Consider the following 27,809-nt stretch of genomic DNA (forward strand, 5'->3'; position numbering starts at 1 on the left):
GAGGAAGTTTACTTACCTGCCGTTCTGTTTGAAGAACTGATCCTCAAAATCACGGAGGTTTTTGCGGATTCTTTTCTTTTCTTCACGGGCTTCCTGGAGTTGCTCCACAAGTTCCTGCCTGTGTGTTTGGTTAAGAAGGAGTGGAAAGTTTTAGGATTCTTTCAAACCACCGCAGCAACAATGCAATCATTTGAGGCTTCAATGGTCAGTACATATAGCACTGAACATTTAGCTTTTTTAAAACGTACTAATTACTTTTAGCATACTGTATATTCTGCCTTGTAGCTCCACAAAAGATGGGTTATGAACACAACGAAAGTGAAAAGTCTGTAGGGCTGCTTACACACTAGAATTGTAGGTCAGAGTACAGTCCAGTCCAAACTGAGGCGAAACAATTGTCGTGAACGTGATGCGAAAAATTCAAACTAGAGCAGGAAATTTTCACAACGCATTGTTGCGTAAGCCAATCAGCAAACTGCTTATTCACATCACATCATGTTCAAAACATCTTGCAAGTAACAAAACTTTAATGCAATGCAAATACGTTCTTCACTTTTGGTGCTAATTAAAAAATCTGCCATATTCCTACTTGATTTCACATGTTTTCATCTAGTGTGTCAGCGCCCTAAGACATGGGTTTTCGTCTCTAATCCTTATACTTACATGGTAGCAGCATGCAAATTGGACAATCTCATGTCAGTGGTGTTCTTGGAGGGCGAGAGTTCATCAACAGGTGAGATGAAACCATCTGTGTCCTCATCCAGCTGGTCGAGAAGTCCCAGCATGCTCAGTTCCGGCTTAACCGTGACCGTGAACTGTGTCCTGGTGTCGCTGTCGTCGTCTGAGCCGTCCTCCTCCTCCTGGAAAAGAGCAGATGGTGGTGTTTAGCTCAACTGCAGCTTAACTTGGAGAGTTTACTAGCATGACTGAGCAGTATCAAGCGTAACACTGATTTAGAAGGCAAGTCTCATTGATATTTAGCAGTCATTGTGCATCAAGCTTCTGTCGTGATAAGTGTTAGTACAAATGAAAAGCATCAGTGCTCCAGCAGTGCAGTAAATTAGATTCATTCCAACTGGAGCATTTAGTGCACTGCCTTACATGAGTTACCGATTTGAATTTTTCTTTTAATACAAATCCCAATAGGGGTGTGATCAAAAGGCAATGGAATCAGCAGGAGTCGAATCTCACAGCACTCCCATGCAGTTACTGATTCATGATTAGGTTAATGAGGAAACTAGTGGGGGGAAGGAAGTGGGTCAGCCGAATCACTGGTTGGTTGAGCAGTAACAGCTCTTCACCTTGGTGTCGCTGAAGAATAGGGCTGGTACACCCTCGATAATGGGCTGCAGCAGGGGGCCTCTGCGCTTGCTGGAAGGCGAGCCCTGTGGTGGTGTTAATAGTGACATTACAACCCGGTAAACTACACATCAGCCCACTCAAGGGCTCACTAATGGACTATAAGGTTTGTTAAATAAACCTTGAAATATGAAGGTGGCACTTTAAGAAATTGTTACAGAGCAGAGGTCTTCAACCTTGCTCTTGGAGACCCTGTTCTGCAAGGTCTAGCTTCAGCCATGATCAAACACATCTGAACATGTTAATCAAGGTTTTCAGGATGACTTGATGACCAGGCAGTTGTGTTAGAGCAGGCTGGAACTACACTTAGCAGGACAGTGGATCTCCAGGACTGTTGAAAACCTATGTTTTGGGGCAGTGTACTGGTTCTGGAGACCCTTCAACACTGTAAGTTCTCTTTTATTTGAAAAGCACATTTGAGGTCTTAGAGTCTGTATTAAGGAGCTGATGGGTTGAATCAGATGTGCTTGACTAGAAGACATCTAAAATGTCCAGTGTTGGGGGTTCTTCAGTGCCAGGATTGGGAACCATTGTTTTTAGGTTAAACTGAGAAACCAAAATGATGCATCTCATTAACTAAAAAAATAGAAAAGCTACAACTAAAATACAATTCATTAGTGCACAGAGAAGCTCCGCTAAACATAATCAGGCTTTCAAGTATTATATAATGGTAATACTCATTTTGTGTTACATAATCCTTAACGTACCAATATAATATTTGCATGCACTTGGGATGTTTTTTGTTGTTGTATTTCACATACATATCATACTGTATTAAGCAGAGGGAAAACACTTTATGAGCGGTGTGGGAATGTGACCAGGGTGGCTGTTTAATGCTGAGTGTAAGAGACTTAGGAATTATAAGGAATACTGTTGCAAATATCCAGCTACAGGATATGACCTCAGTGAGCTTCTCTTGAGCTCTTGCTAAAGACAGGCTTAGCGACGCTAACAAGCCCCAGCACTGCCACCACATCAATACTCCAGCTAAATGCTTATATTGTGCTACTGCTAATGCTATTTCCTCTACTAATACTGTTTGAGATTTATCCATACAGTTTAGTTTAAGAATAAAGCAGAAATGGCAGCTAGCTAGCCTTTAATACTATAACACTAGCTTATGCATGTCTGCTAACGTGGCTCGGATAAGTATTAGCTTTTTTCCTTTTTACAAAACTTACTGAGCTGCCTCACTGCCAACATGGGCGGCAATTCTCATGGAAGTGACCGATTTGGAACACTCTACATAGGCAGCAAACTCACTAGGCTATGTTAGCATGTTGCTAAGCTGACCACACTAGAATGAATATACAGTACACACAAGTATTAGGTAAAAAGAGCCCATTTATTTTTTTATGAATACTTTATAATACTGAATGAAATTTATCTTGCCCCTTCTAAAATTAACCATGGTTTTACTATAGTAAAAGTGCAACATGTTGTTTTTTTTGTTTTTTTTTAATTTTGTAGTGTAGATTACTAATTGTATAACAAATATCATGGTTAAACTATGGTTAGTGTAGCAAAACTATGGTTAATTTGTTGTTACCATGGTTTACCATTGTCTTTTGGTATTAGGTTTAATTTTACATTATTCTGTCAGGATAATAAAGTTGTCTATCATTTGAAACAGCCTTCAGCTTTTGGAGTGCAAACATCTTACACAGGAACTGGAACTAGTGTTTAAACGGGTGTTTAGTTCTGCTTCTTGAAGGCCAATGTCCTACAGATTTGGCTCCAAACTATCCCAAAACACCTGGAATGCCTGGTTCAGTTGTGTTTGACTAAGACTAGAGCTAAGCTTAAGGGTAGTGGCCCTCCAGAAGCAGGACTGGACACTCCTGCTGTATATGAACTCCAACAATTTCTCCAGTAAATGGGGAAACTGAATAGGATACAATGGAGAGGGAAAGCAACAAATATGTTCTCAGAACTTACAATGACTGGAATGGCAGACGCTCTGCAGAGGATCTGTTTGATGAGTCGGTACCGATCGTACAGAGGCTTCATGACCTGCCTCTCGTTCTTGGTGATCTAGAAAGGATGAAAGAAAAACAAACATGGAAATCAACCTTAAACTTCAGAAGGTGAACTTATTGAACTTTTTTGAAGAATTGCAAACTCACTGGTCTCCCATGGATGTTCTCGTAATATAACAGAGCTTTCTGAAGGGCCACTTTTTCTGCTCCTATCTGCTCACGGGTCATGTCCTAAAGAAGAACAAAGGATGACATTTTTAAGTTTCAAGCATTTTCTTATAACAAAAGGGTCAAATGGAGAACTTAAATCTCTGAAATCGCACCTTAATGTCTTCGGGTCGGCCAGCCTCCTTGCGTTTCTCCTGCAGCTTGTTCATAACTGTCTCTAGCGTGCTCTCCACAGGAGGTTTGGGGGCTTTGGTCTCAGTGGGTTTCTTCTCCAGCTGAGATCCAAAGCTCTTGGGAAGAGTGTTGCTGCGCTGGCGGGGGATGGGCGTCAAATCCTCTTCTGACTTTAGCAACTTGTGATCTGTGAAGCCAGAACATGGAGCCACTTGTTTATAAGAACTTTGCAAGCCATGAGCCGAGCAGATTAGATCAGGGCTTGTTTTCCTGGTAGGCCCAACCCACAAAGGTTAGTGAAAATTACACCAGAGACACTTTGTGCGAACAAAATATTATGAAGATTGGATTAGCTTGGCTTAAGTGATTCAAAGCACTTTTATAAGGGTAACAGTTGCTCTTGGAATTGATACCTTTTAAATCTTTGCGCATCTTGGCCAGTTCGTTCATCCACCGCAGAACTTCTGTATTGGCGGCTTTGTCGCTGTGTGAAGGCTGCAGAGAATACACTAAACTCAGTAACTGTAGCAAATCCAGCTAAATATATTTTGCATTGATCTTTTTGTATATACAGTAAACAGGAAATGATTTTCAGAGTAGACTGCTTCATTGATTATAATGGGATCAGTGCAGTCACTGAAAGTGGGTCATGCAATCAGATGTACTGCTCACCCTGTATTTACGCTCCTCTTCAAACTTCTCCTCAAACCTCCTGATCTTCTTCTTGAGTACGTGGATACGCTTTGAAAGCTGGGCTGAAGTGAGCTCTTCCCGGTCGTCGTCGCAGGAGCCTAATGATGAACTTCTTCTCCTACTGAACCGTGAATATCATAAATGTTAAATGTAAAAAAAAAAAAAAAAAAAAAACATACCGTATTAAATCTTCAATAATTGTGGTTTTACCTGACAAAGGAGTGGGCATTGGGTGGAGATGGAGGAACTTCAGTGTCATCCAGATACTGCTGGCCGTCTCCATAAGCGTAGAATCGTGGCGAGACCATTGGGTCGCTGTCTTCCTCCAGGAGCTGGCGAATTAGCTTGCCACCGGCGTGGGGTGACAGACGAGCTTCTTCGCGGTCCATACTCTCCCTTTGCCACGACGAGTAAGCCGGGACTGGTTCTGTCAACAAGAAAACATGCGTGCATTAATATGGAGGGAATATGCATTGGATTGGATCTGGATTTTAGCAATTTACTCAGTAAATAGCAAGCCAAACAGGGATGAACTGGCAACAAGACATCCACAAGGCAGGTTTAGTCTTTGTTGATATAGCCAAATGTTTTGGTACATATTAAATTTTAACTAGGCCGATACTCTATTGACCTTGATGCTATTTCTGGCATTCTCGAGGTCGACTGTTATAGCCGAAACCACAAAAATTGCGGCCATCCAGCTATTTACATATTTGAGAAATAAAAGTAGACTTCACCTTTCTGTTAACTACCAGTGCACTTTTCATTGTAGACTAATAAATAAAACGTGACTGAGTGATTAAGTTTCATATGCTACAGGTTACACAAACGTAGCGAGCACATGATGTAATACCTGAACGTTTTGCTTATTTATTATGCAGATGCCGTGACCATAAAGAAAGGTCAGGACAATTTAATGAGGCGTCCAAAAGAATGTTGCGTTAAATGCCGACTGCAATGTTGATATCCAAGTATTTACAGTACTGAGGTGCAAGTAAAACCTTCAGAGTGATTGCACAAGGAAACATTAGAATAAACAATAAACCAATGTGTTTGTGCCTATATATATATAACAGCTTTTTTATTGATGTACCAACTGAGCTCTAAAACAACATTACATTACACATCAAGAGTTTATGGGACTTAGAGAATACAGTAGATTTGTACTTTTTTTAAAGAGAAGAATGGAGCTTTCCAGTCCAGAACATCATTTCAATCCATGCACACTCACTCAAACACACCATGCTTTCCAAAATGCTGTGCAAAAATCTGGTAGAGCCTGAATTCCCACAGCTTCTTTGCACTTTTTGTACCGTGTCATGTGCTTGTTACAGTCATGCTTGAGAAGCTAATGGGTCAGGTGGACCTCTCCCTAATGGCGCATTTGGAGCCATTTTGTTGAGCCGGCATAATACATCCAAGCACAAGATGGCCTTTCACTAAAAGTCTCAGTAGGCCATTGCGGATATAAACAAAGGCACATATTACTGTGCCTGTCCTCAAAAGCTGCAGGTTGTTAGATGCTAGGTGGGTACATGCCAGTTTGGGGTATTTTATGGGATTTCCATGCAGCGTTTAAAGGTCACTGGTGAGATATGGGGCTCAGGGATATCAAGCTGTTAACAAAAGCAGATCTCAGCCCTTACCCTCATTGTGACTTGACTTTAAAAGGCTTTTAAAGTCAAGGAAAGGGGCACTAAAGAAGTGAGAATCTGAAAGACAAAAGGACAGACAGGCAACTGAGATAACGGCTCGTGGAAAAGGTTTGACTCAAGAGAGCGAGACGGAGAGATAGGCAGGGAGAAATCACAGCTGACAAACATATGGGCAAACCACTGCCTCTTGACACCGCAATATGCTTTGGCACAGGCCACAGTGGGACAGAGGTCTGGCAGCTCAATGTTACATACCGTCCTGAACGCTTTTTGACCACTCCCATGAGCTGGAGCAACAGTTAGCTTTTAGTACTGTATTAGTACTGTCGCGTGAGCACCTTTTAAGCAACCATATGCTTCCAGAATCTTTTCAGCTTGTATAAATCATTTCTGTGACTCTTCCAATTTAGAATAATAAACTTAACTGCCGCAATTTGTAGAACGTAACATGCACACAGCCTTTGCTTTAAAGCTTTCTACTACATATATTTCACCACGATATCTGTGATCAAGCTGCATAACAAACATAATTGCTAGGATCTGTCTAGAACTATTTAAGTGCAAAACTATTCAAAATACTGATTACTCTTCAAAAAGCTGTTCTAACGTTAGCTAAGCTTAGAAAAACAAAGGTTAACTAATTTTCTATGTGGCATATAAATAGGTAAAGATGCATTACTACTCCTAAAAAAAGTCAATTTATTTATTCGCAAGAAAAATGGTCCCAAAGCTATCTTTTTCATCATGTTATCTGTGATTAAGTTGTTCCACTAAGCACAACAAACATAATTGCTAGGGTTTGCGCATAACTACTCAAATTACTGATTTGTACAGCACTTTTCAAAATAAATATTGTTCCTTTTTCATCATGTCCCTCTTAAGTCATTCTATTTAGCATAATAAACTAAATCACTAGCATATGCATAAAAAAACTAAGCAAAAAAATTAAGCATTTTCATTTTTGTGAAGCACATTAAAACGCAATTTCGCCATGCTCTCACGTGATTGCACAGCATACCGAACTTTATTGCACGGATTTGTGTATAACTACGCAAAAAGCACACCGAATGGCCTTTAAATGATTGAATTATTAACTAGTATAGCACTTAACACAATACATATCCAAACTAAAGTTCATTGGGGGAAAAAACTCAAGGCAACAGAACAGTGCCTAGAGGAAATATCTCACGTCGCGCTCCCAGGAATGTGCCTGTGAAGACCTTGCAAAACCACAGGGCGATGTTTTGACCATCTCAGCATAAGTGTCAAGCGAGATATGTCATTATGGACGCAGCTGAGTAAAGCTCTCAGCAGAGGGTGCCATAGAACAAGTCCATTCTAAGGCATACAGACTCTGCCAAGGCTGTGACCACAATATTAAGCACTACATTGAAGTAAAGGGTAACTGTGAATCAACATGGCAAACCTCTCGGCAGGGCAGCTCCATATGCTTTGTGCTATTCACTGTCTTGTTTGTGTCTGCGCCAGACTTCCTCAAACACTGAGACCGTACACTACAAATATTCCAAGGTCATGGCAAGAAGGGGTGTGTTTGCGCGTGTTTGTGCAAGTCTACAACTGGCACATGCTGCACGAACTAAAGAGGAAACAGGAAGGGAGACTATTGTGCACAGCCATGACAAGTTTTAAAGGCTGAGACGTGACGTGCACATAGCAACAGCTCCCAGATGCCTGGATTTAGACCTCCTCCCGTTTCACTTCTCGGTTGCTATGACTATAAGGCTCTGCACTTGTAAAGCTAAACATCTGCTTATTTCTAGTCCCAACGCTGAAGGAGACAAATGCTGCGTATCCTAAACTTGACTGAAATGCCACAGCTGTGAAATTGCATCAAATCGATGATAAAATCCATTGCGTTCAGATGCATCTGCTCAGTGACGTTCTGTGTACCGCCTGCATTAAACATGGTGTTAAACACAGACGATCAATGATATTAATGCTAAAAAACTACATTAAATTAAATTCTATGTATAAGATAAGCAAAACGAAAACAAACGTGCTGTAATTTATATTTATTAATCTATACACTGAAATTAAAATTAATCTCAAATGTCATGAGCAATGAATCATACGCTAGAATCTACATAAAAAATAATTTATATATTAAAATGAAACCAGATTTATTTTATTTTAAAGAATATGAGGAATAAACAAATAAGTGCCACAATCTATATTTAATGTATTTATTGATCTATACAATTGAAATGTAAAATTTAAATGCTATAAACATGCATAAATATTTTAGCAATCTATACTTCAAATAAACTTTTCTCTCTCTTTACTTATTATATATTTTTATAAATATTTATATTTTTTATTTTTATTTATTTATTTTTCTAGTAATGTGTAACACTTATTCGACTTTAATAATTTAGATTTAATAAATAACTCTTTTATCTTAAAGAATAAGAAGAATGTGATTATTAAGCAAAATAAGCACAAATATGCAATCAATAGCCAGTCTAGTGTTTACAAACACATGATTATGGCTAAAGGGGAAGTGTGGGGAGGGGAAAAATAACATGCAACTGCAAGAACTGCAGATGAATCCAATGCAAACTCAATAAATCCCAGAGGCATCCGAGTCAAAATTCCCAAGGGACATCGCATTGCTTTGAAGAAACACCAAGCTGTGGCTCCAACCTCAATATTTACAATGAACATGCAGAGAGAAATGCACTGCTAGCACTGCAAAATAAGCCTCTCCAGACTAAACATAACAGCATATGCAGAACAGGAGGAGGAAAACAGCTTGCAGACTGCTTCTAATCTTCTTCCTCTGTTAAATGACTTAATAAGATCCACTGCATGAGGACACAATGTGGGCAAGGCAGACTTGCAGCTGCCGCCCATGTGCAGAGAGAGAGGCAGCAACAAAGTGAGAGAGAGAGAGAGAGAGAATTTGAAATAAATAAATAAAAAAAAAAAAACACTGACCTGCCCAGTTACTGTTGTCCGTCAGAGTAGACAGATCCAGTCGAGGGACATCGTCACACGGCTCTGCGCCACTAAGAGCCTCCTGGATCTTCATGGCAGGCGTCTAACAGAGAAAAGAGCGAAGGATAAACACCAACTACACCAGAGTGGGGGCAGTGCGCTTCTTAAGTTGAGCAATACCCTTGTCTGTGCCGGCCCCCGTCTACTTACAGGCTGGGAGGAGGCAGGGGGGCGGGGCTGCGGGACAAACCCCTGCCTGCCGATTGGCTCCCTCCCTTGCTCAAACCCCACCCACTTTCCTTTCAGGGTAGGTGTGGCTAATTTTATGTTCTTTTCTCTCTCTCTCTCTCCACCCCTCCCTCTCTCTGTGTGTCCCAGAGAGAGAGAGAGAGAGAGGGAACATGCAGAGCACGCAAAGCACGCAGGCAGATTGCAGGCCGAAAAGCCTTCCCGATTTCTCACTTTAGCGTTTCCCAAACTCTTACCTTTGTTTTAATATCGAACAATCGCGCAGGAGGGGCCCTGTGGGTGCAGACAGATGTAATCCAGATAGATGTGCAACTCGGTCACTCGCACAAACACACTTCCGCCTCTGGGGCGTGGGACGGGGTCTATTTTTGGAGCAGAGGGGGGCCTTTTCCTCCCTACATGCCCTGCATTACAGACAGCATGACTGAAAGTCCCATTTACCGATATATTGCAACAGACGGTGCTTACTCATGCTAATGCAAATGGATTTGCTACGCACTTGTGCCATTGCAGACGTGCTATTTGTGGCATTGTGATTTTCATAACGTGCTCATCATGGTCCATAATTGCAACACTGCTGATATTGTGTCAATCCAAACATGGAAATAGGACTTTGGGCTGTTTACAGTTGTGCACATGGCTGTGCAAAATGTCCCTGCCAGCCTGCCAAGAGATGCGATTTTATTATTACCTCTAGAAGAGATAAGGAACGGCATGGGAAGCACACGGTCCAGACTTCCTGTATGTGAAGATCTGCTTGAAGTCACATACAAATATGAGTCTGCACCACAAAACCAATCACAAGGGTAAATCGCTTCAAGTTGTATCTGAAAGCTGTATAAATAAGCTTTCCATTGATGTATGGTTTGATGTGATAGGACAATCATTTGTCTGAGATAAAACTATTTTAAAATTTGGAACCTGAGGATGAAGAAAATTGCCTTTAAAGTTGTTCTTAGCAATGCATATTACCAAACATTGCTACAAATATACCCGTGCTACTTGACTGGTTTTGTGGTCCAGGGTCATAAATACACACTCCTCAGAACTTAACACCAGTTCACACACAGTCCAACCGCTCTCTTAAAATAAGGGTATGTTTACAATAGGAACGTAACTTAATGTATATACGTCCGCATGCTTTTGCTGAAACTATGACGTAAATGATGTTAAGTGGTGGAAGTCAGTTGACTTAGATCAACAGGCTTTCAGTAGATTTGCAGCTTTCACATGATGTTTGGCCCAGAAAAACATCGCCTAAAATCTCTCCAATCAAGGGCAATCAACAGTAAACAATTCATCAGATAATCTTCTTGTCATCACCTGTTTACGTCGTGATTAAAGCAGTGAGGACTAATGAGATTATATTGCTTATTACTGATTAGATTTGAGTTATTATGGATATAAATATTCCAATCTAGGAATCTCATCACATCCAGAGATGCCAAAACAGCCGTAATCTGGTCTGGAACCTCGAAATGAGGACTATGAAAAGCTAAGAAGCAACGTTTTTGTTGAAAGAAAGTTGTAGGGGAAATAATAAAATATAGAAAGTTGCAGTGTGTGACAAAAAGTAATCCAATCACACACTTAAAAAGACACTATAAAAAATAGTGGTTAGCCGATTAATATCTGCATAATAGTTAAGAATAACGCTTTTCAACACGTTCACGGAAGACTGTAATCAGCTGCCACTATCAAAGACGTGAGGAGCTCTTATACCACAATGCACTGCATACGTGTCACAGCTGGGTACAACGTGTTCTGACTGTTAGAGCGCACAAAGGAGTGAGATCTCACGCATGACATGCAGCGACACACTGATTCAACATGTATGTGACATCACAAAGAGAGCGGCTCAACAAAACAAACATTCATTGTTAAAAAAAAAAAATAATAAAAAAAAAAAAAAGCTTTTAAGAGAACATTACAAATGTCTTTGGAAAACAAAGACAAAGGAAACTGAACCGTTTGATCTTTATTTATTTCGACTGTATCGTTTTACAGACCAAACTGGATATTCATGACTATATTCGCTCTTTCAAAGACCCTCAAACTATTTGTGAAAATATATGAATGTCATTGCATCAGTTAAACAAATCGAGTGACATTCGTGTTAAAAACAAACATCACAAGCACACTTCAAGGCCAACTTTTAATTTCAAGTGTTAAGTTTTAAAATCGCACTGCAGGGGTCATCGGGTGCCCATTTTCTACAAATCAATACGATTCTTTAGGGTCCTAATGAAAGGTCTTTAATATACTTTATTACATAAAGTAACATTAATTATTACAACCAGCAACTAAACAACTCAGTCGCTTAATATAACTCATGGCAGGTCAAAGGTAAGAAGGCCTTGTCAATCAACTATGGTGGGAGGGGCCTGTGCAGAACTATGTCATTCTGACAGGAATCTCACAACTTCCTGATATGAGAAAGAGGGGTGAAAAAAACCCTGGGTGTTTTTTTATCATTATAAGATGTATGTGCTTTACAAATAATATATAAAGCGAATTTTGCATATGATGATCCACTATAAGAAGAACTTTCTGAGGAATATGGAAAGATTCCATAGATATTACAGGTTCTTCATGGAACTATCAATGCCAGTAAAAAACTTGGCTGACCATTGATATTGTACACAGTGCAATAAAATTGTAATTTAAGGGACTGAATATTTTTTGGGTCACTGTATATCAGTATTTGGAGGACAACCAATGATGCGCAACGTAAGTGCCACAGCTTGGTCTGAACATGCAGGTAGACAACTAAAGCAGAAGGTCCATTGGCAAGCTGATATTAAATGGTGCCAGAGCCCAGATGGCCTGACAGCAGGGGCAAGGGTAAGTTGTGGTTCAGAAAAACCAGGATGTTCTCACAGAAACACCAACAGACTGTTTGGATACATTTCAGATGCTCTTCTAATCCCTATTTCCAGAGATCTGTTAATGTATATAAATGTTGACAAGTGTCAACCATAACAGATGATCAAATGACAAGCCAGAAGATTTAGTATGGCAGTCTGTTTGGTGTCCTATCATCGGAAATAAGTCACTCGAGACTCAACTATGTTGTTCATCTACATTTTTACTGTTTTTAAAAAAAGGATTTGATTACAAATGTGAGAACAGAACACAAAGATACAAATACGAAGCAGGAAAGAAAATAAGACTAAGGGCAAAAAGTGTGATACAGGAAAAACTAATTAAACTTAAATTACCTGAATAGAATGCAAGCCATTGTTCTTTTGATGGTTCCTCCTGAAACAAGAGAATTCATTAGGGATATTATAAAAGAAGCAAAAAAACATTCTTCAAAATGCACTGCTCAAAGTAAAACATGCCGATGTCCTTCAGAATACAATGTGCTACACACAAACAGTGACCCTCACATATCTACTGTTACATTCATTCTTCTGCCGTTTAGGAATGACAGTATCCGTTTCACTTCCTCCATAATTTATGACCACTAAATAAGCATCATTGCACAGTAAGTGTGGGCAATCGTATTGTAAAATGTTCTGATTTCTGAGGTCAGGGTTCAGTTTTACAAGTTGAGTTCACTTTTAGAGGGTCTAAATACCTGTAATCAGCTGATGTCGTATGTTCCGTACAAATCCTATCAGGTCCTTGGCATTCCATTGGCTAGATTGAAAAGAAAACCAACATATGTAATATGTTAAATAGACAATACGTTAATAGAGGGATGAAGAAACTTCAACAGCAAGGTGAAAAAGTGTGCTAACGTCCTATCCTAGGTTACAGCAATCAAAATGATAGAAGTTTAACCAGCCAGTATCCACCAAATTTGAAGTAAATATAATATTCACTTATTTTCAACAATATACACGGTTCAATATTTTTAATATAAAATCTAGGAGATTAAACAAACACATTTCTTAGCATTTTAAAATGGAACATGTTTTGCTGCTTTAATTTGAGGTTTATTCTTATTTTCAATTATTAAAAAAAATTATGTGGTTTTAGGTTTTTGTCTACATTACAAACTATACATCTAATTATATTGGTCATCCGCCATTAAGAAACCCGTATTAGTCGACCTCAAGTTGACCAAGAGATGTTTTAGCAAAACCGAGACGTTACCAAAACGTCTGTAATGGGGTCTAACGCACGTCACTGTGGTGTACAACAAATGCTCTGAACACCGTGGTCTGATGTGCTGAGGTGAATCCACAATCCAAACACACACCTAACAGCACAAGCATGAGTCAGCGAGAAAACTCAGTCCTCGTCAAAACACCATACCGATAAAAGCAAGCCCTGCAATTTACCTCCGATTTTCCACAGAGATGCATTATGTGCCGTCTCCCATGAACAAGGACAAGAAGGATTTTAAGATAATTAGCTGTTCCTGTCGCCGTGCACTGTATTCATTCTTATTGTTGTTAATGCTCTGTTGCCAATGATATTGAGTGTACGGTTCATCCAAAAATGACAATTCAAGTAAGATTAATGTCATTCAAATCCTGCATGATCCTCTTTTGTGAGCCAGACAAGAAAGTATTCTAAATAATGTTTTTGTCAATATAATAAAAGGCGATTGTACCCATTGGCTTTCAATTCTTAAGTAAATAAATTAGTGCATCCAAAAAAGGTTTTTGACATAGTATAAGAGTGTGTACTGTGTATATATATTATGTATATTGCATTGAATATTAATGCAAATTTACCGAAAAATAAAAATGAACATTTTTAGGATCGTAAGTCAATAAATCTGCAAACTGTTTTAGTGTTAGTTAACACGTTGGAACTAGAATTAATATTGCACACTTCCATGATAAAACAAAAAATATTATAATAAATAATTTTGTATAATTTTGTTCAGTTGGGATGGTAATACAGTAAATTAACACGAAGCTACTCTAACAAATGCTGTAAAAATGTGTTCCTGATACTTCATGCACTTACTAATTATAAAGAAATTGCTATATTATACACAGTGTTACCCAATGAATATATATATTTTTTATTGTCATAAGTTATATGTAGATGTTTTAACATTAGTTCATATATTAGATACCGCAAACTAGAATTTATCATTATTGGTTCATTACATATATTTCAAGTTGTATAAATTTATAATTGTATAAATTTCTGTAGCATAAAAACTGACAGATTAAATCAAGCTGGGTTTGCTGAAACTCTCCCTTCAGTAGTGATAGTGATGCTTGCAGGAAGAAAAAGAGAAGGCCACGGAGATGAGCCTAAAAAGCAGACTTACGGTGGGGTCCTGGTTGCCCGAGTGCTCGGTCAGTGCGGGATTGTGTTTAGGTTTCCCGTTTCTCTGATACTCGTTTGGGGATGGCAGCAGCAGACGCCTGTCACCCTCCTCTGTGACCCTCGCACCCGGAGACGGGACGTTCTCTTTATCACCCTCGACCCTGAGAAAGACGCAGTTTCACTTTCAGACGCCGTGCAAGAAACACAAAACGAGGTGAGGACTTTCTGTGCTTGCCCTTTATTCAAAGGAGAGGAGCGGAGCAGAAACGAAGCCTCGTCCGACTGTTTATTTACATCTGTCTCTGGAGTTCAGGATCAGTATGTGTCACACAGCACAACTGCTGAGACACTAATCTAATGTTTTCCATGTCTCTGTGGATAGTTTGCTCAGAGTTCCTGTCAACAGGATTAGTTAGATCGCTCGGAGATCCAGCCGGCAATGACCCAAGCTAGAATGGATCACGGCTAATCCACATGTTTTATCAAATTACTGTAATAATATGGGATTAACTCAATACTTTTGCTAGGCTACAATTAGTGATAGGCCAATATACAGCAGCTAGACTGGCTGGTCTGCAGAAATTTGGCCTTTTTAAGGTTTTCAGCAATCATCGGTTATCTATAAACCCCAGTGCTAGCTGTGGAAAGTTGGACATCCTTGTTGGTGGACAACACACATTTTCATTATTTTACTTTTTTTAAGTATTTCGAAATAAAATACATGGTAAATGTAAATTAGAATTTCATTTATTATTAATTACATTTAATGATTAGTGCTGGGCAATAAAACACAAAAATAAAATAAAATAAAACAAAAATACGCACCCGTGCATGTATACGTTTAAGAAAAATATGCCCTTAAATGTATTCATTTATTAAATGTATTGATGTATAATCAATCATATGGACACACACACACACACAAACATATATACATATACACACACACACACACACACACACACACACACACACACACACAACCAGGATATTTGGATTAAAGAGGCCAGCCCTTACCTGAAGCTCTCCTCTTGTTCTCGTAGATGCCTCCTCCTCTCTCGGGCTGTCGTCACAGGAGATGAAGAGTGGCCAGTGGGACCCAAGCCCTCTGAACTCTGACCTGTGGGCATGTGCGAGCTGAAGAGGTGTTGCTCGACCGCTGAGCGAATGGTCTTCTCCAGAAAACTGGACAGAGAGAGAGAGAGAAAGAGAGAGAGAGTTAACGGTCAAACGATGATTGCTTTAATTACATGAACAATGGAACTCTTCTAGCTATTCAGAACACTGGCTAATCATTTTTAAAATAATTTAATTGTCATATTAGGCTCTTTATAATCGCTTACTTTGTTAATTCAGGTCTGCAGTGTCCGGGAGAGATCTGGGAGCTAAAGAAAGTGGAAACATAAAGAAGAAAAATTATACTGATTTATTAAGAATTATTAACCATTTTATCCAGTTGTGTCCAATAAGAAACTCATATCCAGATTTTTAAAAATTCTTAAAGAAAGTAATCATGCTTGATGATGATGAGATAAACATACATGTACACACAAAAATTTTCGCTATTAACTACTTTTGCCTCAGTAAACACTTATTTGCTGCTAATTAATAGTTAGTAAGGTAACTGTCAAAGAAAACAGCTAATGTGCTAGTAATATGCATGCTAATGAGCAGTTAAAAGTAAGAATTAGCCTTAAAGGAACATTTCACTTTTTTTGGAAATATGCTCATTCTAGTGGAGTGTTTCTTTAAAACAGCGTTATGATATGCTGAACATGCATTTTAATAAATTATGGTTTCTATAGTCAACTCAGTATTTAATTTTTTTGTGAAATGCCAATGACATCAAAAGACTCGCTAACTGTTCAAAGATTGCTTTAATATAGCAAACAGCCCAACTTTGCACTAAAAAGATCCTCTGGGTCCAAATATATCATAAACATAAGAAAGAAAATATCTGCAACTTTTTCTTTGAAGTCCACAATTGATTTTGGACCCCTAAAATGAGTATTGCATGTGTCTCTAGTAAGTGACTTCTGTATATTTTTGTGCTGAAGTTGTTTTTCTTTTGACGTAAAATATCATTATGATCAGCTCTGAACTCACTGTCACTGAAGCCTAAAAATCTTTGGATTAGTGTCCTCAACCGACCATCCAAATCAAAGAAAAAAAATACGATTAAGCCCCCCCAAAAAACAAAAAAAATGTTAAATACTTGTAGATTGGAAGGATAGTTCCAGAAAATGACTCCACAGTAAAAATAGCAGCATTATCTTTTGTATCCGGAAATAGAGGGTCCAGACACAACAGTTGTGTCCTTACTAGCAGCGCTCTCCGGGTCAGAGCTAGTTATCTGCTCGCAGCTGTCTACTCGCTATTTAAATACCATGAGCAAACGATTTTCCTGGTATCGAGTGGCATCAAAAGGAACGATCGGTAGATGTAAGCGTAGATGGTATTCAAAGGCTACCAAGAGTCAGTTATGCGTTGAGACGGAGGACTAAAGATGATTCGATGAGGTTTGTCGGTCTTACATAACACAGCGGTCATACGGTGCACTCCAAGGGTGAGGATGACGAGACCTGAATGCTGGACTGAGTACAAGCTGGCACTAAAAAATGCTAGTCTGTTATCATAGTCCTTCCTTCTAAATCTAGTTCTCAGTGAAACATATAGAAGTCAAACTAGCCATGATTACAATTATATTTAAAAAAGTGTGTATATATATATATATATATATATATATATATATATATATATATATATATATATATATATATATATATACATACATATACATACATACACACACACACACACAAACATATATAACATAAGCATTAATAATGTAATAATAACACAACAAAAGCAAAAGAATAAATGGTATGTTAAAATATATTCAAACAGAAAACTCTGATTTAAACTGTAATGATATCACTATTAATATGTTGCTGTATGTTACGTTTTTGATTTATATATATATATATATATATATATATATATATATATATATATATATATATATATATATATATATATATATATATATATATATTATAATTTAATTTGTTTTATTATTATTATTTATTTTACTATTTTAATACATTTTGATCAAACAAATTCAACCTGGATTCAAGAGGATTTTTTTTTATTATTAAAAAACATATTTTGTTCAATATGCCATATATAAGTCTCTCAATAGATACAACCTGTTGTTGCAGTAGAAATCTCCAAAACCATAAAAAAGATCACAGTTACGTTAGAGCTATATTCGGCAGGCTAAAATGATTTATTGATTGACTGACAACTTATCTGACAGGAGGCCAAGTGGGCAAACACACTTCAGCCATAAACTCACTCCAACGAAGAGGTTAAAGGCCCCCGAAAATACACTAGTAAATTTATTTGCTCGCATTCCTTAACGACAGTAAAATGTGCGAAGTGAACAATAAAAAACAACCCAGATCAATTAAGATTCCTCATCCAAGTCCTACGGGTTGGTAATGACATGAGGGCGAGTTCATCGTGAAATACTCCTTTAGGGCTCGAATTCACAGCGCTACTGCCAACGAGAGCGGGAGGGTAAACGGATGGGAAATGTGTGAAGGGTCAGTTGCTATGGTACGAGAGGAGACCGGAGCTGATGCAATGAGTCAACACATGAAAGAACCGAGAAAACAAGCGCAGGAGAGGTTTGTTTTGACCTGTTCACTACCGGATCCATCACGCTTAGACTGAACTCAACAAGAAACCACTACCACGTGTCCCTGACGTGACGCTAAGAGGATTTCAGCTGTTTGTGTGTACTACTCTGATGGTTTATGCTAACATTTACAGCGCTACCCGAATTACGAGAACACAACGTTGCTGTGACAAATCTGAGACCTTGTTTGCACAATACAAATGCCTAGATCATGTCCATTGTGGCGCTATATTGGAAAAAGGCCATTCGTGCCTCCGCAATAACATGTTTTTCAGCAAAAGCGGGAAAACAGCGAGAAAAACAGAGCGGTCCTACCTAATATAGAAAGGAGATATCGGTCTTTCATCTTCTTGGAAACTGGAAAAGAGAAACAACACAAACAGAGGACAGGCTCACCGAAACAGCTCAGTCTAAACACATGTGGTATTTGCCAGAGTAAACAAAACAGTTTTTTGGAGCACATGGTCCGAGGGTCTCAGGGTGCCTATTGTTGGGTGAACAATGCACATGTAGTGCCGCCGTTCGGAGCTTTTGTTTGACTTGTCTCCAGTAATTACTACAGCTGGAAAGAACCGTATCCACTCCACATGCTGGAGCAGGGCCAACGAAACACCGTGAGCTCAGGAGTGGATGTTCCACAGATTCAGATTCGCTGGGAATTAATATCACTACTGAGAACAACACAACCCCACAACACCAGGAAACCAGAGGGACCCCCTTAATTCCAATAAACAACAGAGTAATCATATGGCTGGACTATTACAGATTCTTGGCTTTTTGAGAGGATTGTCTGTGGAATGGACTTAAAGATGGTCAAAAACACTACAAAAATAAATAAACTATAAATTAATCAGGTTAATGAATTCTTCAGTTTGAATCCGTATTTTTACTTTTTCGTAGTAAAAATAACTACACAACCTTCAAGCATACATGTTTCAAAGCAACAATGCATTAATATGACTTTTACAAAACGATAATGGGTATTCGACAGGTATGGTAACACTTTAGAATAGGGAACACTTATTCATTATTAACTTAAAAAAATAAGGGGAAAGCCTAATTTAGTGCTTATTAATAGTTAGGTAGCTGTATTGGGTAGGATTAGGGATAATAAGGCATTAATATGTGCTTAATTACTATTAATAAATGGCTTATATTCTGGTAAAATGCATGCTAATAAGCAACTAGTTATGAGATGCCGAAATAAAGTGTTACAAAAATTTTTTTTGGTTGTAAGACCATTGTTTGCTTAACTTTATTTAGTTTTCAGAATAAAATTTTAGTTTGAAGGGTACAGATTACAAATATATAGGGTATAGATAACAAAATATGTAAATCGGATTATTCTGTTTTTACAAACAAGCAGTTATGAAGTTATTTAACATTTTTTATTATTTGTAGTAAACAACATATATATATATATATATATATATATATATATCTAAACATCCTTCAAACGGGCAATTTTCATGAAAGACATAAAATAAAATGTAATTATTAGAGAATCTAAATTGATAAAGAAAATACATTAAATATCATCACATTTACGTATTTGTCAAACGTGTCTATCCAAAGCAACTCACATCGTACTTAATACATCTTATCGGATCGTGCATTCCCAGGGAATCAAACCACAATCGCTAGCAAAACGCTGTATTGTTTTTTTTGTTCGTTTATTTTTTGAACACAAATAGTTGAGAAACATTTAAATTGAAAAACAAAGTCAATTATTTATTTACTGGAAAATGAGACCCTTTTTACACGTTGCGGAAAATTCAATCAAATCAGCCAAAAAAAGTTGAATAAACAAATGCATGGGGTATTTGTATAACACGGTCAAATTATTATGGGCGCACATTATTGTTATAATCCGTTTCATTACTATGTTTGGATTGGGTTTAAAAAAAAAAAAAAAAAAAAGTTCTAAAAATATGGAGATAATTAAAAGGTCCATTCATCGAGTGATTTGGCACATAGCGTTCACAAGTACGTGCAAGATTGCCACAAACGCTGTTGTAATATGTGTATGCGAGTCAAAAAGGAAGTAAATAATCAGAGTATTGGCTGCACTGAATCACAACCGTCCAATACAAAGGATTTAGGTCCTGCTCACACAGGAATGAAACAAAAAAAGTAATTCAAGTCCATTTGGCCCCCCCAAAAAAATCTCAAGAATCACGGGATTTACGAACAAAGTTCTTGCGCGATTGTGTGTGTGTGTGTGTGTGTGTGTGTGTGTGTGTGCAGGGTGCTTCCCTCTTGTAAAACGCCTAAATTGCCATCTCACCGTAAAGCGTGCTGAGAATTAGGGTACCGCACGTACCTAAAAAGACATTTCGCAAGATTTCTTCTAGAATCGGAGTAGAAGGGAAATATTTTTCCACTTCACTGAAGCTCTTAAGTGGCGTTACACAGTCTGACAAGGGTATTAAAATAATAACTGCCGTCATGAATTACAAAACGGAAATCCTGCTTAGCCACCACCTCCCCGAGTGAACAACAAGGCCCTTTGACGAAGCTTTTGTTCTGCGGGAAATGATGGAAAAGTACTACTTTACGCTACATCAAGGAGAACTTTAAAGATCAAAGTTTAATCAGCGCATTAATCTAGAGATTCAAACATCACCAAATCCATTCTCGAGATGTACACAGCAGGCACAGGATATAGGCTGAGAGCGGACAAGACAGCCGGAGCAACTGAAGTACTGTAATGTTTACTGAAATCAAGGTTTATTTATTAGAAGGCGCGTGTGTTGATAAAATATTACAGTTACAGTCGTCTAATCCTCAAAATTGCTCAACTGAAGATAACGTTGGTCTTAAAGGGTACAGTGGGACCAGGTGGTGGGTCTGATAACATCAGCTGAAAAGAAAAGTCATTTCAGAGGTGGAGCAAGTTATTGAGCTTTGTTGAAAGATTTTCATTGGAATGAACCGAACACCATAACACCATTTAATATTACTTGGCTTGTTTGCTGGGATGTTCGAGACGACCGTGTTTCATAAGTGTGTCTAGTACAGACACTCTCACATCAGTTGTTCTTATTGACATACATGTGTGTGGCATCCGAACACAAACCTATTTTGGACAAGTGACTGAATTTTCGAACACGTCGAACCTGAACCAAAGTGCATCCCAAAATAGAAACAATATGTTCCTATACAAACATACACTCTCCCTGCAAAACATTTTGCGCAGTAAAAAGACAACTAACTTACTGAACTAGATTTTGTATTAGACCTAAAGCGCCCCTGTTATGAGTTATGAAAGGTTCGTTTTTAACAACTGGGCGATTTAAGGCATGCATTTATTAAAAATAATGTGCATTTACTTTTATCTTATTTGTTCAACGACTCCCAAACGATTCACTCAGCGATTCATTTTTCCAAAGCCCTCCTTTGTGTGACGCTAAATCTGCGGCGATTGGTCTGATTGGTGTCATTTTCATTTCATCATGTAATGCTTTATAAAGTTTGCGTAAGCAACATCAGGAAAAAAAATTATCCATAATAGCATTATTTTTATTAAAATGAACACGTCTTATGCTAATGACTCAGCTATAAACCCCATAACCTGACTCTGCAGAAGCGGTTTAACATCTGGCATGTAAGAGTCATCTACCTTCAGCTGAATGGTAAAACCTCATGATCTCAGTCACTAGCGTCATATTTCCTCTCAGTTTACAACAAATTACAGAGCCATAAAGGGAAAAGGTTGAAAGGGGGAAAAAGGATAATAAAATGTTAATTTTATCACTGCCATAATTTAACAAACTGATAAGAGGGCATTTTGAGTGCTTGTGTATTTAGATTGTTCAGTCACAGTTAGGAATTTTCTAAAAATCACTTTTTAGAGGTGAAATGTTACTATTAAATTACTGAGAAAAGGGAAAAAATAACATGTCGATTACATCTCTATAAGCTAGTTCAATTAAATTGCTCAGGCTCCATCATGGTGATCCATGCATTTATCTGGGTCTGATAATCAGGATAGAGGAAATATTGGTACAGTAAATACAGTGAAAATCTAAAATAACTGATAAATAATCGCATAACCGACGCACAAGTAGGCTGTGGCAGCTTAGATAAGAATTTAAGAGTTTCTGATGTTGTGAAACTGTGTGCACCTGATCTTGTCTTTTCTAGATTTCACAGGATTATCGTCTGGTTTGAATTGTTTAACTTCCTTTATCTTTACTGGAGGGCTACAGAAATGCCAAAGTATACAACCTAAAGCGGGTAATTAACCTCCATACATAGGTATAGTTTAACATATTGATAAGATAACATTTCACATGCTTATATTTGTATTGTTATGTATTTTTATGCACACTAAATAGTATACAGAACAGCTGAAAAATCTGAGGTCAATAATAACTGTTTTTAATAAGTGTACATTAAATTGATCAAAAGTGACAGTAGTTATTTCTTAAAGATTATGTGACGCTGAAGGCTGTAATAATAATGCAAAAAAATCAGCTTTGCGTCACAGAAATAAATTACACTTTAAAATATATTAATTTAGGAAAACGGTTACTTTAGTACAAATATTTCACAATATTACTTTATTGTATTTTTGGATGCAAATATGCATAAATAAAATTTTGGATATGTAATACATTTGTATACATTTAGCACACATAATTATTGTTTATAATATTTGAATAAATAAGGAAAAAGTTCATGCAGCTGTAGAGGTCCATGTGAAGCACCCTGACCTGTTGAAGGTCTCTGAGGATCTGGCAGGGCTTGCGGTCCGAGAGCTCAGGTTCATGTCGTCTGCGCTGGAGCTGATGCTCTGATCTGAAGAGTGTGGAGAAAACTGAGCTCTAGCGCCAGAGCTTCTGTCTGGAAGATGGGGAAAAGGCCTGGAGACGGGATCGCCGGATGGAGCCGGCTGAGGAAAAGATCGCGGCACGGCCTCGGTCTTTATCTTCTTCACCTGAAAGACAGAATCAAGTCAAGTAGCCTTTATTTATATAGCCCTTTTAACAATGCAGATTGTGTGAAAGCACTTAACGGTATAAGATAGTAAAGATGAATCAAAAGAAAGATGCAGACAAAATGTAGATTCATTACAAGAACATCCATTAGTTTGATGACCCAAGGAAACACCAACATGAAGATAGTTTTAACAAGTAAGGTATTTATTAATGAGCTCGCATTTGTCTTACCTTTCTAATCGATAAAGGCTGTACATGCCGAAAACCAGATGAGTAAGTGTAATAGCTAAAAAATCTCACACGAACATGAGCCCAGTCAAATTCAGATCGATCCATTGTCACTTAACGAAGCAAAAGATAAACAGACCTTAAACTATACTAAACCGGTTGTATTCGCAAAACTGCAGCGCGTGCAAGACTACAGCGTTTGGCAAGAAGAGAGTCTGAAAACCAAACTTTTGAGCATTGATTTGTGAGAAACAGGCCAATCTCGCGGCAAAGTAGACTATAGTTAACTCAAAAAGCAAATGAGACCATGTAACAAAGTCACGTAACACAAAGACTACAATAGGATTAGATTGATCTTCAACGCACTTAGTCCTGAAGGCAAAGATGGTCAGTAGGTAATGGCTTTGACTACCGTAAAGAGGACGCTATCGATCGCAGCCCACGTGGGACCCATTTAAGGCAGAGTAACTAAGCGAGATCTGGACATCGATACACTAATGTGTTAATGATGCAAACAGCACCGGAAAATCATTGTTTTATTGAGTTCTGCGTTAACCGTTTTCGACTGACTGTTTGTAGAACGGTCGAAGCGCGAACGTCACCCAAAAGCACCAAAGGTTGTGGTGTGATCTTAAAGATGTTAACAGCTTACCTAAATGAGACATATAGTGCACAGATAATAAACTTCCCTTATGTCCATTTTTGGCTTCTCTCATTTACTTCCACTATAAAAAAATTTTAACATAAGTTTTTGAAATACTGACTTACCATTCACCAAGTTTGTGATCATTAAGTATAGCATATTGAAAAGTGTGGCCATATTGTCTAAAAAATTCTCTTTTAACAGTAATTTAACAGTAAATCGTAATGTTTTTGAAAGACATGATGGTATGCATTATTTTTGATAATATACTCCATTTAAGTACACCTTAAAACTTTGCAACATTTCTTACCTTCTTTTTTCTCTGCACGGGAATGGGATTTTCTGGACTAGACTCGCTTTCTCTAGACGGGTCTTTATTGTCCACTAGAGTGCATTGAGTGACCTGACAAAGACACAGAGAAATCAGTCTACAAATCTTAAAAATTACAGTTTAAATAAGCAATACATTCAGTGTTTACAGTAAACTGCAAAGCTTGATTTTAAAAACAACGCCCAAAATAACAGAACTCGATTTTTTACTAGAAATTTGTGAAGTAAACATGCGAGTGCTGCTTTCCTACTGGATCTGTTCGCCATCTTTAACACCCACCAGATTCAGAAGCAAGAACCGCGTGATTGAAGCTATCACAGTTTAATAAACCGGAGTTTCACGTGGTTTCAAGACTCCAGATCTCAACGTTTCTTTGTCCTCACCTCACAAAAAACCCCTGACTTCCTAGTTACATTTCAACAGAGACTTATAACACACCTACTGGATTCTCCTCCTCGCTGATAATCAATAACCTCGACTGAACAGTAAACAAAACGCTCAAAACAAATTATGTAAGCATAAACAGAGATGGCAGCTACCACAACTCCTTTGCAACCAAAGATGCTGTGCAATTTTGTAAACCCTATGAACCTTGAAGTTTCCCAAGGCCATACCAATGCAAAGTTCAAGTAAACGTAGGACAAATAAGGCCTCCGTAACCTTTGACCCATGTTCAGTAAAGGTTAATGATAAGCAAACCATTTCCTTCATAATTGTGTGGTCGTGCGTTTGCTATTGATCAGAAGAACAGAAAAAACAAATCGTAAAACTTAATGCCAAGCGCAATGGAATCCTCCAAAACAAGGAAATGATCAAGTTTCGAGAGATAACAAGTATTTCACTCGTGCTATAAAATAAGTCAATAAATAGATAGAAATGTATCTCCTTTATCTGCTAAGAACTTGCGAAACAGTCAAAGCGATGTCTTTCGATCTTGTTAGACCATCGCTCCAACACAATCAGCTTAGATGTCAACAGATGTCCTGTGTATAAAGTTTTGTTTGTTTATGCTGGTTTTCCCAAAACAAAATGAGGTAATCCGAGTGAGCCAGTTGGGCTAGCGCTACGTGTTAAACTGAAAGATTTCATTGACCCCTTATGTAATTGGAAACGTCTCCGCTGTAGGAAGTGGTCTTATTTTTCATGAAAGTCACATCATGTATTTTTTTCCATCAGCAATTCTCAGCCTGTTTACGACATCAGTTTGCCGATTAGACGGTTCTCCCACAGGCCTTATCTGGTCAAACTCGGTTTGATCAGCACCGCGTGTCTATGTAAACAGAGGACTTTCAATAGCTTTGGATTTCAAAGATAACACAGCATAAGCCGTTGTGTGTTAAGACCTTCCTCGGCGGAGATATTTCTGGAAGGTGGAAGATGGGGGAAAGTATTTCAGATTTATGAATGCGAAGACTCTTCCTTCCAGGAAGCCGCAACGAGGATCTAAACTCCTGGGTGATAAACAGATTTACACAACAAACACTTGATCATACCATGAAATGACTATAATTTCACGTCGCTTTATTGACACTGCAATGCATTTTATTGATTTGTAACTTGTGAATGGGGTTTGTAAATCACAGCAGGAAGTGTGAAGATTTATTTAGCATATGAAGTAGCAGACTGATTTTAACAATTATGTTTTGTAGAGGACTACACAACAAACGTCTGTTTGAAGTCTCTAAAACACACAGTATATATATATATATATATATATATATATATATATATATATATATATATATATATATATATATATATATATATATATATATGTATATATTATAACGTTGCTAATAGCTAATAGCTAATGTTGGCGATTCATACCTTGTTTTTTCTTGGTGTCGGTATAGGGTTGTCTGGACTTGACTCCTTTTCTCTCGAATAATCAGAATTTTCAACTGGAGTGCATTGCGTAACCTAACAAAATGATTTTAACATATAATCTATTACATTTAAAGTTTATAGACACGTGGGCATCTCAAAAAACAGTACTGCATAAAAAAATAAGCAAGTTGCAGAGGTACATCACTGTTGTTTATATGATTTTCAAAAAAAGAAATAATACTTTAATTCATGCATTGAATTAATCAAAAGTGATGATAAAGACACTGTTATCTATAAATCTATAAGTAATGTTTCTTGGGCAGCAAATCAGTATATTAAAATTATTTCTGAAGCATGACGTGACACTAAAAACTAGAGCAATGATGCTGAAATTTTTTTAAATGTATTTAATAAAAAGCAGTCGTTTTATGCGCCATTGGTAAACATTAGAGACCTCAAACTATTGAATAGTACTTGGAAAAACCTTTGTCCAGAGGGCAAGCTGTACCTTCATGCAAGGTTTTTCAATCTACAGAAACAATATTATTGTTATCAAAACATCATGCCAGTCATTTAAGAGGGTCTTGGTTCACACTGCTCCGTAGAGAGAACATACACAAACATCAGACCCAGCCGGTCTCCAGCAGACACGTAAACACTAAACCGTGCGGCTCCGAGCACGTACGCATGACCACCGTCATATGCAACTGACATCATCCAATTGAGAGGGAAAGTTAATTCAATTCAACTGACAGAAAACAGAGCTCTCATTCTTTGTGCATTCAACATCCAGTGTGTAAGAGTAAATTCAGAAAGTCTGGGAAAATTCAATTACAATATGCCTGCTCGTGCAATTTATCAAGAGAGCAAATACACATATGACTAAGCGACTTTTATATATTTATTGACTTAGTGTTTGTCAAGAGATGTACTTGGCACGAGCTACTGTAGATCTGTTCTTCATCTTTCACTCAGTGTTGTTCCTCGGTGCATGAGCAAACACATCCTGTAGTCCATAAAAACACCTTTTGTGTTCCTCAGGGGTGTAACTTTAATACCCATCGGAAAGACAAATACATCACTAGCCGGGCCCTTTAACGGGAATTAAGGTCACAAGAATCCGATCCAAAGTCAGCATGATGTAAATACCAAGAGGTTTAATCGAGCCCCCAGTTTTATGTCTCAGCCTCATATGAGGTAAAAGTCCGTAAGCGCTGGAGAAAAAAAAGCTATCTGAATGACTATTAAAGGAAAAGTTCACCCAAAAATGTAAAGTCACTGGAAATGTGCTCATCATTGAGCCATCCAAAAGGTAGATGAGTTTGTTTTTTCATCACATCAGATTTGGAGAAATCTGCACATTCTGTTTCCGCTTGCTCACCAGTGGATCCTCTGCAGCGAATGGGTGCCGTCAAAATCAAACACCTGATAAAAACATCACAAATGATCCACACCACTCCAGTTCGTTAATTTATGTCTGTTGAAGTGAAAAGCTTTATATTTCAAAGAAAGAATAATTATTAAGATATTCACTCCAGACCATTGTTTCTGGCTAAAATACAAGTACTCTATCCGCAATATTGCTTCCTCCAGCTGAAAAAGTAATCTAGTCTCAATCAGGAGAGAAATATGCTCAAATTAGGCATACTTTACCAGCA

At 37.9% G+C, this 27,809-nt stretch overlaps 1 protein-coding gene across 10 annotated transcripts in view; it reads right to left on the bottom strand.

The window, feature by feature from the left end:
- The window catches only part of fam13a (family with sequence similarity 13 member A), a 40,819-nt gene that overhangs the window by 1,378 nt on the left and 11,632 nt on the right, over positions 1–27,809 (bottom strand). For 2 of the 10 annotated variants that reach the window (XM_043229035.1, XM_043228909.1), the window contains 20 exons: positions 26,152–26,244; positions 24,304–24,396; positions 22,898–23,121; positions 18,495–18,536; positions 15,820–15,861; positions 15,494–15,661; positions 14,478–14,637; positions 12,819–12,880; positions 12,457–12,496; positions 8,987–9,089; positions 6,020–6,085; positions 4,584–4,800; positions 4,353–4,494; positions 4,094–4,175; positions 3,662–3,867; positions 3,486–3,569; positions 3,298–3,393; positions 1,302–1,385; positions 664–860; positions 17–118 (listed from right to left, as the gene is read on the bottom strand). In XM_043229035.1, coding sequence (XP_043084970.1) covers positions 17–118; positions 664–860; positions 1,302–1,385; positions 3,298–3,393; positions 3,486–3,569; positions 3,662–3,867; positions 4,094–4,175; positions 4,353–4,494; positions 4,584–4,800; positions 6,020–6,085; positions 8,987–9,089; positions 12,457–12,496; positions 12,819–12,880; positions 14,478–14,637; positions 15,494–15,661; positions 15,820–15,861; positions 18,495–18,536; positions 22,898–23,121; positions 24,304–24,396; positions 26,152–26,244 — 2,303 coding nt within the window. The remainder of the gene's footprint in view (positions 1–16; positions 119–663; positions 861–1,301; positions 1,386–3,297; positions 3,394–3,485; positions 3,570–3,661; positions 3,868–4,093; positions 4,176–4,352; positions 4,495–4,583; positions 4,801–6,019; positions 6,086–8,986; positions 9,090–12,456; positions 12,497–12,818; positions 12,881–14,477; positions 14,638–15,493; positions 15,662–15,819; positions 15,862–18,494; positions 18,537–22,897; positions 23,122–24,303; positions 24,397–26,151; positions 26,245–27,809) is intronic. The other 8 variants (XM_043228949.1, XM_043229390.1, XM_043229117.1 and 5 more) reach the window with 8 other exon arrangements.

Source organism: Puntigrus tetrazona, chromosome 1, assembly GCF_018831695.1.
Source record: "Puntigrus tetrazona isolate hp1 chromosome 1, ASM1883169v1, whole genome shotgun sequence".
Classification (NCBI taxonomy): Eukaryota; Metazoa; Chordata; class Actinopteri; order Cypriniformes; family Cyprinidae; genus Puntigrus; species Puntigrus tetrazona.